Source organism: Lynx canadensis, chromosome B3, assembly GCF_007474595.2.
Source record: "Lynx canadensis isolate LIC74 chromosome B3, mLynCan4.pri.v2, whole genome shotgun sequence".
NCBI classification, from domain to species: Eukaryota; Metazoa; Chordata; class Mammalia; order Carnivora; family Felidae; genus Lynx; species Lynx canadensis.
The window spans coordinates 107,057,211-107,069,580 of record NC_044308.2 but is presented as its reverse complement, the minus strand read 5'-3'; the positions used below and the strand labels follow the sequence as shown (position 1 = coordinate 107,069,580).

At 33.6% G+C, this 12,370-nt stretch overlaps 1 protein-coding gene across 1 annotated transcript in view; it reads left to right on the top strand.

Moving 5' to 3' along the window:
* Positions 1–12,370, top strand: part of CB3H14orf39 (chromosome B3 C14orf39 homolog) — a 51,092-nt gene that overhangs the window by 27,864 nt on the left and 10,858 nt on the right. The window contains exons 11-15 of the mRNA XM_030320342.1: positions 914–999; positions 1,307–1,365; positions 7,276–7,337; positions 8,684–8,862; positions 10,538–10,673. Coding sequence (XP_030176202.1) covers positions 914–999; positions 1,307–1,365; positions 7,276–7,337; positions 8,684–8,862; positions 10,538–10,673 — 522 coding nt within the window. The remainder of the gene's footprint in view (positions 1–913; positions 1,000–1,306; positions 1,366–7,275; positions 7,338–8,683; positions 8,863–10,537; positions 10,674–12,370) is intronic.

Genomic DNA, 12,370 nt, shown 5'->3' with positions numbered 1-12,370 from the left:
TGAAGTCAATAGTGGAATGTAATTTGGTATAATTCAGAGGACTGGTTCATAGTATTTATTACACATAAAAATGCACATACTCAACAATTTTAATTCTTAGCATCTACTCTAAACAACTACTTAACTTGTATAAATACTTTTACCAAGAGACCAATAGAAACATGTGTATTGTTTAAAACATAAAGCAGTAACAACACTTGTTCTTTAAGGGACAAATGCCCTTTAAAGGACAAGGTCTTATCTAAAGCACAGTAAGATGACAGAATTAAGACCAGTGGCTGTTATAACAAAAACAAATGGGATAAACTTTCCTATTAAAGATATTTTTATTTTGGGTCAAATAAAAATCAGAAACTCTTCAGAATGAGTCACTCACAGAGAATGAATGACTTGAAATAGACAATACAAAAATAAATAAAGCAGTGGCTTAGATATTGATATTAAATTTAGTTAAAGTTAAAAATGAAATATTACCTTTTCCACACATATATAAAAAATAAAATTTCAGCCTTTAATCCTTTAATCTGCTGTTTTGCTTTTTTATGTTGAATTTAAGAGGTTACAGAGAATAGACACAGAAATCAGTTGAGAAAATGGTAAGATTGACTTGATTAATCATAAATATGGGATAAAAATTTTAAGTTTACCTTAAATGTCAAAATGCTACCAAGCATAGTTGTTATACTTGTCCAAAATATCAAATTCCTTGAGAGTTTTAACCTTTGTGTCCCAGTATTTGACTTAATATTTTGTATATAGTGGTTTCATTTAATGTTTGTAGTGGTTGTTCATATTGATAATGATGATGAGGAAGAGGATGACAATGTTCTTGGAGAGCCTTCAGTAGCCATGACAAGAAAAAAAATTTTGTTGTTTATGTAGCCAATTCTAATGCTTCATTTCTTTTGTTCAGGTACTTAATGACTCTACTGTGAGTAAACATTCAAAATGCTCAAATGCCGTGGCTATTAAAAATTCACAAAATACGATGCATTTCAGGTAACTTTTAAAAATAGGAAAATGCTGGGCGCCTGGGTGACTCAGTTGGTTAAGCATCTGTCTCTTGATCTTGGCTCAGGTCATTATCCTGGGGTAATGGGATTGAGCCCCGCCGTGGGCTCTGCACTGTCAGTGCAGAGCCTGCTTGGGATTCTCTCTCTTTCTCTCTTTCTGTCCCTTCCTCTCTGTCTCTCAAAATAGATAAACTTTAAAAAACAAAATATTTAAAAATAGGAAAATGTTTTAATTTCTAAAATAATTTATCAACTGAGCAAATAATACCTAAATTTTATTTATTTTATTTTAGATTGTTAACCCCACAGGAACAATCAAATTGCAATCAATGGTTTGAAAAAGGAGATACAGGTATTTGCTGTTTATATTTTTCCTAAGAAGTGGGAATAACATTATATCTGGTTTTTATACTATTTAATATTTGGATTGTTTGCATCTCTGGTTAACTGACCATGCATGCCTAGTTTTAAAAACACTTTTTCACTAAATATAAAACATATCATTTCATTGTAAAAGAGTTGGAAAACAGAGAAAAATACAAAAGAAACAAAGATACCATCACCCAGATATAACTGACACCATCCATACTGGTATATATTTCTGTCTTATTTTTTTTCCTATGTATGTGTGTGTCTTTTTCTTTTATTTTTTTCCCCAAATTTGAAACATGCTTATGTATATCATTTTGTATCCTTTTCTTTCCACTTGATATACTGTTGAGGGTATTTTTTAATGCCATTAAATAGATTTTATTTTTAATGACTGTATCATATACCATTGTAAGGATATGCTATTATTTATTTAGCTTTTCTCTCAAAATATTGAATTATTTTTATATTTAATTATTTTAATTATTTAGCCATTCTCTCTCAAAATATTAAGTATTTTAGGGGGCATTTGGGTGACTCAGACTCAGTTGGTTAAGTGTCCTACTGTTGGTTTCTGCTCAGATCATGATCTCATGGTTGTGAGATTGAGCCATATATCAGGCTTTGTGCTGGACGTGAAGTCTGCTGAAGATTTTCTCTCCTCCTCTCCCTCTGCCCTTCCCTTGTGCGCACTTGTGTGCATGCACTCTCCCTTCTCTCTCTCTCAAAATTTTTTTTTGTTTCCAGTTTGGGTTTTCTTGCTATTATGAATAATGCTACTATATTCTTTTACATAAATCTTTTACTATCTTGGATTATTTTCTTTAAATAAAACCATAGAAAGGTCACAAGAGAGATATATATATATATGCATATATATGTGTGTGTGTGTGTATAAATATATGTATGTATATGAGTTTATTATCCTAGAATCAACTAGCTGTTGGAAATTTTCAAGGGTATCACATAAATAAATAAATAAATAAATAAATAAATAAATAAATAAATAAAGTATAATATAATGTGTAACATAATTTATCTCATGTGTACATATATACATATTTTGGTAATCCAGTATGGATAACAATTATTCCACTCATTAGGCTGTATGAAAGTTTTCATTTCTTCTTGTCTGTAGCATGTGGGCTACTGACTTTTATTTTGAAGTTTCAAAAATGGCTCATTCTGTTGAATCAGTAAAAAAAAAAATCAACGAACTAAAGTATAGGGCCACATGGCTTCACAGGAGAATTTTACCAAACATTTATTTATTTTTAATGTCTATTTATTTTATTTTTGAGAGAGAGAGAGAGTGCAAGTGCACACACAAGAGCGGGGGAGGGGTAAGGGGGGGGAGAGAGAGAGAGAGAGCGCACGCGCGCGTGAGCACATCATCAGCACAGAGCCTGACACGGGGCTTGATCCCACTGTGAGATCATGACCTGAGCTGAAATCAAGAGCTGGATGCTTAACTGAGCCACCCAGTTGCCCTGAATTTTACCAAACATTTAAAGAGTTAATACCTATTCTTCTTTTAACTATTGCCAAATATAGAAATGGAAGGAAAACTTTCAAACTCATTTTATGAGGCCAACATTACCCTGATTCCAAAACCAAAGACTCCACTAAAAAAGAGATCTGCAGGCCAATATCCCTGATGAAATGGATGCAAAAACTCTCAACAAGATACTAGCAAATCGAATCCAACAGTACATTAAAAGAATCATTCACCACGATCAAGTGGGATTTAATCCTGGGATGTAAGGGTGGTTCAATATTTGCAAATCAATCAATGTGATATGCCACTTTAATAAAAAAGGATAAGAATCATATGATTGTTTCAGTAGATGCAGAAAAGCATTTGACAAAGTACAACATCCATTCTTGATTTAAAAACTCTCAACAAAGTAGGTTTAGAGGGAATATACCTCAACATAGTGAAGTCCATATACAAAAAACCCACAGCTATTATTATTCTTAATGGGGGAAAACTAAGAGCTTTTCCTCTATGATCAGGAACAAGACAGGGATGTCCAGTCTCACCACCGTTATTTAGCGTATTATTGGAAATCCTAGACACAGCAGTCAGCCAATAAAAAGAAATAAAAGACATCCAAATCAGCAAGGGAGAAGTCAGTCTCATTATATGCAGATGACATGATACTCTATATAGAAAACCCAAAAGACTCCACCAAAAAAAATTCTAGAATTGATACATAAATTCAGTAAAGTTGTAGGATACAAAATCCGTGTGCAGAAATCTGTTGCATGTCTGTACACCAAAAATGAAGCAACAGAAAGAGAAATCAAGGAATCAGTTCCATTTACAATTGCACCAAAAACTGTAAGATACCTAGGAATAAACCTAACCAAAGAGGTAAAAAGATCTATACTCTGAAAACTATAAAACACTGATGAAATAAAATAAAGGTGACACAATGACACAAAGAAATGGAAAAACATTCTATGCTCGTGAATTGAAAGAACAAATATTGTTAAAATGTCTGTATTACCCAAAGCAATCTACACATAAAAGTGCAACCCCCATCAGAATACCACCAGCATTTTTCACAGAGCTAGAACAAACAATCCTAAAATTTGTATGGAACCACAAAAGACCCTGAATAGCCAAAGCAACCTTGAAAAAGAAAAGCAAAGCCAGAGTATCACAATTCCAGATTTTAAGTTATATTACAAAGCTGTAGTGGTCAAGACAGTATGGTATTGGCACAAAAACAGACGCATAGATCAATGAGACAGAATAGAAAGCCCAGAAATGGACGCACAATTATATGGTCACCTAATCTTTGGCAAAGCTGGAAAGAATATCCAATTTGGAAAAAAGTCTCTTCAACAAATGGTGTCGAGAAAACTGCACACAACATGCAAAAAAATGAAACTAGATCACTTTCTTACACCATACATAAAAGTAAATTCAAAATGGATGAAAGACCTAAATGTGAGACAGGAAGCCGTTAAGGTCCGAGAGAAGAACACAGGCAGTAACCTCTTTGACATTAGTCATAGCAACTTCTTTCAAGATAATGTCACTTGAGGCAAGGGAGACAAAAGTAAAAATAAACTGTTAAGACTTCATCAAAATAAAATGCTTCTGCACAGTGAAGGAAACAACAAAAGTAAAAGGCAACCTATGGAATGGGAGAAGATATTTACAAATGACATATCTGGTAAAGTGTTAGTATCTAAAATCTATAAAGAACTAAGAAACTCAACACCCAGAAAGCAAATAATCCATGGGCAGAAGGCATGAATAAACACTTTTTCCAAAGAAGACATCCAGATGTCTAACATGAAAAGATACTCAACATCACTCATCATCAGGGAAATACAAATCAAAACTACAATGAGCTATCACCTCACACCTGTCAGAATGGCTGAAATTAACAACACAGGAAACAACAGATGTTGGCAAAGAGGTGGAAAAAGGGGAACCCTCCTGCACTGTTGGTGGGAATGCAAACTGGTGCAGCCACTGGAAAACAGTATGGAATTTCCTCATAAAATTAAAAATAGAACCACCCTACAATCCAGCAATTGCACTACTAGATATTTACCCAAAGAATATAAAAATACTAACTGAAAGGGATACATGCCCCTTAATGTTTGTAGCAACATTAGCAACAATAAGTAAATTATGGAAAGAGCCCAGCCTGTGTCCATCAACTGATGAATGGATAAAGAAGATGTGGTGTATAGATATACTCAGCCATAAAAAGAATGAAATCTTGCCATTTTCAATAATGTGGATGGAGCTAGAGTGTATCCTACTAAGCAAAATAAGTCAGAGAAAGACAAATACCATATGATTTCACCCCAATATGGAATTTAAGAAACTGACACACGATCATAGAGGGAAAAAGAGGCAAACTGGCAAACTAAGAAACAGACTCTTAACTGTAGAGAACAAACTGATAGTTACCAGAAGAGAGGGGGGTGGAGGGATGGGTTAAATAGGTGGGGATTAAAGAATGCACTTGTGATGAGCACCGGGTGTTGTATGTAAGTGATGAATCACTAAATACACTTTAAACTAATATTACACTGCATGTTAACTAACTGGAATTCAAATAAAAACTTAAAAATACTGGCTCGTTTTTGCAGTAGAGAAATTCTGTAAATGCATGCACATTCACAATGGTCTCATAATGTGAATCTGTTTCTCCCACTCTCAAAATAGGGTTCAGCCAACGTAATATGCTGATTCCATGCAGATGGATTTTCTTCCTGCTTTCTTCTGGAAGAAAGAATCCTATCTTATCTTCACATATGATTTGTTCCACCTGTTTATAATCCTGTATATATACCAAGCTGACAGAGCATTAGACAGGGAGGAATAGTTGATCTCTAGGAACAATGCACCCCTAATACAGATATGTGGGGAAATGCACATATCTGTCATATTCCTAGCTACCACTGAGCGTATATGGTAAGGCTTCATACCCGAAAAGGCACGTAGTTATCTTAGGGGAAAAAAAGATTCTTTTCAGCAGTCTCCCAGCCTGTCTTTTGAGGAAATTAATCTGTGGTGAAAATCATGGTTGTGACTGTTAAATGCAAAAGGCAAAACTATACAGCTTTCAGTTGGTCAAATAGAAAAACATATTAGAGGTAGGAAAGAATTTCTTAAATAATTAAAAAGCCCAATAATAAAACAAAGACTGATAAATTTGGCTATATTAAACTTAAGAGTTTCCATTCATCAAAAGATGTTATAAAAAGAAGACAGAATATATTTGCAATACATAAAACTGTCAAAGGACTGGTTTCCAAAAATGTGTAAAGAAGTTCTACAAACCAAGAAGAAAAAGACAGACAACCCAATTAGAAATATGTGCGAAATACACAAATAGGCACTTCAAATAGAGAAACTTTTGTCTCAAATAAACATATAAAAAGATGCTTAGCAAATTAGGAAACTGAAAAATAAAACCACAGTGAGATACTACACATCCGACAGATTAGCAAATTCAGAAAGTCTGGTAATACTAAGTGTTGATGAGAATATAGGACGATAAGAACTCATAACTATTTGGGAGAAACTCATTTATAAATGAGTATTGAGACCATATCTAAATTATAACTAGAAACTGAATGGGCTCCTAAGGTAACTTGGGATGGCTAGGTGCCACAAAAATATTGATAAATAGTTTGGAAACTAAACTTTGGAAAAATTTAAAATTTGGTAAAATGGAAGATATAAATACCCTATACCTTGTAATTCCACTCCTACATATATACTTAGAGAAATACAAGTACATACATACAAGTATATATATACAAAACAATGTATGTGTCATCGGTGTTTGTAATAGTCTTGAAGTAGAAACACCCTGAATGCCCATTTGTTAGTAGAATAGGTAGATATATTGTGTTGTGCTTATACAACGAAATCCTTTACATCAATACAAGTAAGCAAGTTATGTGTATAAGAAGCAATACAGATGAATTTCACAAGCATATTCTGGAACAAAAAAAGCAAGACAACACATACATTACCATTTCATCATATAACTTTAAAACAGGAAAAATAGACTATATTACTCAGGTGATAAAACTATATAAAACAAATCCAGGAAATAATTATCACACAAGGCAGGAGAATGATTATCTGTGAGGAGGAGGATATGAGGAATATGGGGCCTTATGGAGTATGCATGATCTATTTCTTTACCTGGGTGGTGGTGACATGAGTATTCTCTATAATTTTCTCTGTTAAACTGTTCATGTGGGTTTTATTCTCTTATTTCTATGTGTTAGGTAGAACTATATGAAATTGCTATTTTTGTGGGTCAAAAACAGTTAAATTTCTTATTGTTTGTATGTTTTATTTGCAATTGTAAAAAAACCCAGTTTTTTCTCCCATAACAAATAGATGCTGAGTGTGAAGATAAAGGGACGGTAAGACCATTGAGAGAATTAAAATGTACTTCACAAGTAAGTCTAATGTTTGGTTTCTAATTTCTAAGCAAAATATTCCAATTTAAAGTATTGTTTCCACTTTAATTTCTGATTATGTTTAATGAAGATTATGTGAGGTCTAGATGTTATTTGGTTAGTAATTGAGTTGCTGTGGTGTTAACGCTTCTATCCCTTAGAAGAGCTTTAGATTAAAAAAATGAAGCCACAAAAAGTTTACATGACATGAAAATATACAAAAAAGAGTTGTCATTAATACGACTATATATATATATATATATATATATATATATATATATATATATACTGACACTGCAACTAAATTACAACTGAGGAAGACAATTTTGTTTGGTAGAATTGAATGATTTGCTAATCAAAACCAGTGGTTATCACAAAAATCTCTTCAAAATATATTTTAATAGTGGACAACTTTAATGATAGATGTAGGCAATGTATATTGACTTTACTAAGTACTAAGGGTTAAAACAAGGCAAATGACATAGTAGAGTACTGCTCAAGAAACACAGATAAAGGGGCACCTGGGTGGCGCAGTTGGTTAAACGTCCGACTTCAGCCAGGTCACTGTCTTGCGGTCCGTGAGTTCGAGCCCCGCGTCAGGCTCTGGGCTGATGGCTCAGAGCCTGGAGCCTGTTTCCGATTCTGTGTCTCCCTCTCTCTCTGCCCCTCCCCCGTTCATGCTCTGTCTCTCTCTGTCCCAAAAAAAATAAACGTTGAAAAAAAAATTAAAAAAAAAAAGAAACAGATAAAAAGCACATTTTAATTTTTTTGGTAGAGGGACCCAAATTGTTTCTGAAATGATATTTGGTATAGCAAACATATTTGAGAAATCATATTCCTACCTTACAAAAGTCAATTTCTGTTGAATTTCTCAACCTTTGCAGAGAAAATACTATAATGAATTTATAAGGGCAAAAAAGTATAAAGAACATAACTGATGAGAGTAAGATTGCTTAGAATTAAATTACTTTTTCCTTTTAAAGAGCTATCATATACAATTCTTGAGTCAGAGCATGATGTGGAAATTTAAAAAAAGTCATTCCTAACCATTTTTCTTCATCAGTTTCAGTATGTTCTGGTTATCTTTTCCTTTTTCAGGTAGAGTTAGGGGAGGTGGATCAGGGAAGAAAAGAAAAATTAGAAAATTAAAAATAGTTATTTTTCCGTATTTTGCAGTTATATTTTGATACCACTTTCATCAGTTAATATTTTAGTTCTTTTGTCTGTGAAATGATAACATAATAGATTAATATGGTGTTTTCTACCTCATACACTTTTATATATATGTGAGTTTGTTAATGTAATAGCATTCATTTTTATAGTTTTCTGTTATTTTGAATTTGTAGGTTATATGCGCAGAACGTTTTGGGAAGCCAATAGAAGATAATAGTGATGAAGTAGAAGAAAGGACTGAGAATTTTCCACGAACTCCTGAAATTCCTTTATTTTTAAGAACTCCTGAAGCTGTGAAAACACCTGAACCTTTGGAGAAATCATTGTTTCCTGAAACCCCCTCTTTTGAAATGTAGGATTTTAATCAATAATTATAATTAAAGAATCTATATACTGGGCCAATATTATGAAAATAATTGATGGGAATAGTAAAATGTCTAGTACCTATAACTTTAAAAAGGTTTTTATATGGAATATTTCAAATACATAAAGGAGAGACTAGCATAACGAACCTCCATGTACCTATTATCCTGTTCAAATAATTATTAGCATTCTGCCATTCTTGTTCCATAGAACCTCTTCCCCATTTTTCCTACAACACTTAGATGAAGATGGCATAGATTCTGAGTACTTACCCAGTGCAATAGTATATAGATTTTAGATTTTTCCAAAGGATAAAAACTGTATGGAAAAATGTTAAATGTCAAGCTAAAAAGCAACTGTCACGTACGGTATAGCTTGTGGACATCACTGAATAATGTTCCAGCTGTAATTTTCCTTTATGTTGTCTAAAGCAAGAATTGCCATCTGTCAAGTAACCTAGGTAGGCAGAAATATCTCTAACATGATTATTTAACTTTGGAAACCACAGATTTGTAGCTTGCAGCCAAGAGAATAGTGCTGCATTTAACCTTTTTGTGTAGTTTAATCCCTTTTAAAACTACAAACCTTAAGATTCTTTTTTTTTTTTACCTTAAGATTTTTTAAAAACATATGTCAAACAAATTTCACTTCAGGAATCTCTCACCCATTTTCTACTTCTGTAGTTTGAATTGTTAATAAACGTTTTATATGTGAAAGTCATGCTGTTGACTCACAGTATGTTCAAACTAGAACTCATCATCAAATCTGAGAACTGTAAAAAGAATGGCAGCCATATACTAAAACCTCTGTTTATGGATGAGAAAACTAATCTGTAAAGTTAAGTGATTCATTGATGGTCATGGAGACAGTTATGGAAGTGTCTTCAGATATCTATTATATTTAACAATAGCATTAACTGTGTCTAAACATTTTATAAACTTTATGAGATGTAAATACACTATTATACTTAGAGGAAGAGGAAACAGAATCACAGGTGATACAACTCATTAGTGATAGAGTTGTGATTCAAACCCAGGCATTTCTGCCTCCAGAATTCATGCATTTGACCACTGTGTTGTATACTGTCTTCTCTAATTATTTTTCCCAAATCATTTTCTAGTTTAACTTCCTTATGCAACAGTATGTAATGACTGACTTCTCATTAAGACTAAAATCTTGTAATTGGCTTTCAATGTGTTGGGGACAGTATAGCCTCAAAGTTAAAAGCTTGGACTTTGAATCTGGATTGCTGAATTTAAGTTGGCATTTACATTTCTTGGAGAAAGTCATTTAACCTTTCTATGCTTCAAAATTTTCTTCTGTAAAATGGAGGTGGTAATATCTATTTCATAGAGATACTGTGAGGAATATGTAAGTTAATGCCAATGGAAATACCTAGAATAGACCCTGAACGCAGTTTAGGGTTTATTCTCAGTTGAACTTCATTGTTATCATCATCCCGTACTTGATTGTTCTACTTTATTTAACATTTTTCACTTCAAACTATCTTTTTCTCAAGAGGTTTGTCACCTCAATAACTATTCCTTCCCTTTCCCTACTGTGCTAATTCTTACTTCTATGGTATTTCTTATGGTGTTTACCAGTCTGCATACTTAGTAATATATTTTTTAACATTTTTATTATTTCTTATTTCTCTGTAACAGAAATAGAAATATAATGCCTGAAGGTCAAACACAAAAGGAATCCCCTGGATTTTCTTTTCTTATGAATTATACTTCTAGATCTCCTGGATTGAATCTATTTGATTCTACATTTGATTCAGAAATCTCATCAGATCAGGTAATAGGTGGAAGCTAAAGTTTTATTTCTAAAAAATTGCACTGGAGGTGGCTCAGTCGGTTAAGCATCCAACTTTTGCTCAGGTTATGATCTCATGACTCGTCAGTTTAAGTTCTGCATCAGGCTCTGCTGTCAGCACAGATCCCACTTCGGATCCTCTGTCCCCCTCTCTCTCTGCCCTTCCCTGCTTGCACTCTCTCTCATAAAAATAAGTAAAACATTAAAAGATGAAAATAAGAAAAATAAAAAACTGTACACTATAACCTCAAGTAATTTTAATTCTTTACTGTCAAACTGTCTTGGGCAGAATACGAAGCACAGGCAATTTTTTAGAAGATTCTGAGTATTGATAGAATAGCACAGTTTTCCCATTATGTTTTTGTTTTCAATTTCAGGTACCTTCAGTTGATATCTATTTATAAAAAAAAGAATCTCAGTATAGGGTTGATTTACATTGCAGTTAAAGGCACTTTAAAATAAATTTGGCTTTATAGTTCATGTGTCTACTAACCAAACTTCACATATTCTCAGTGTGAAAAATTCTCCAGGTTATTAGTTGGTATTTTTATCTACATATGTGTACATAGTAACATCATCAGTTAAATTTTTAGAAGACGTAATTTTCTTCTAATAGTGATAGTGATTCTACTATTCAGTGATAGGATAGTAAAGTGCTTATTTCTGTATTTGGCAATTGAAACTGAAAATTAAGATGTACTTTATTTGATCAGTAGAGACAGCACAGTGTAGTGGTTAAGACTACACTCTGATGCGACACTAGTTGACTATTTTCCACTGTGGAAAACTGTATGAAGTTTCCTCAGAAAGTTAAAAGTAGAACTGCCCTGGGGTGCCTGAGTAGTTAAGTCAGTTAAGTGTCTGACTTCGGCTTAGGTCATGATCTCACGGTTCGTGTGTTTGAGCCCCGCATCAGGCTCTCTGCTGTCAGCATGGAGCTTGCTTTGGATCCTCTGTCTCCCTCTGTCTTTCCCTCCCCTGCTTGCTCTCTCTTTTTTAAAAAATAGAACTGCCCTACATCCAGGAATTTTCCTATTTTATTTTGGCTCATCTTCTACTGTTTTAATGCTCAGAGAATCCTTCCTCTTGTTAAGATCTAATGAATATTTAAAATTCCATGACTTTTAATTCTGATTTGAAGGGATACATGCACCCTGATGTTATAGCAGCATTATCAACAATAGCCAAATTGGGGTGCGTGGGTGGCTCAGTTGGTTAAGCATCTGACTCTTGATTTCAGCTTAGGTTGTGATCTATTGGTTTGTGGGACAAAGCCCCACAATGGGCTCTGCGTTGGCAGTGTAGAACCTGCTTGGGATTCTTTCTCCCTCTTTGTGTGCACCTCCCTTGCTTGTGTGTGCACAAGCACACACTCTCTCTCTCTCTCTTAAAATAAATAAACATTTTTTTTGAAAACTAAAAAAATAAAACAAAATAGCCAAATTATGGAAGGAACCCCAAATGTCCATCGATTGATGAATGGGTAAAGAGGATGTGGTGTGTGTACACACACACACACACACACACACACACACACAGGAGTATTAGTCATCAGAAAGAATAAAATCTTGCCATTTGTAATGACTGAATGGAGCTAGAGCATATCATACTAAGTGAAATAAGTCAGTCAGAGAAACACAAATACCATATGATTTCACTCATGTGTGGAATTTAAGAAA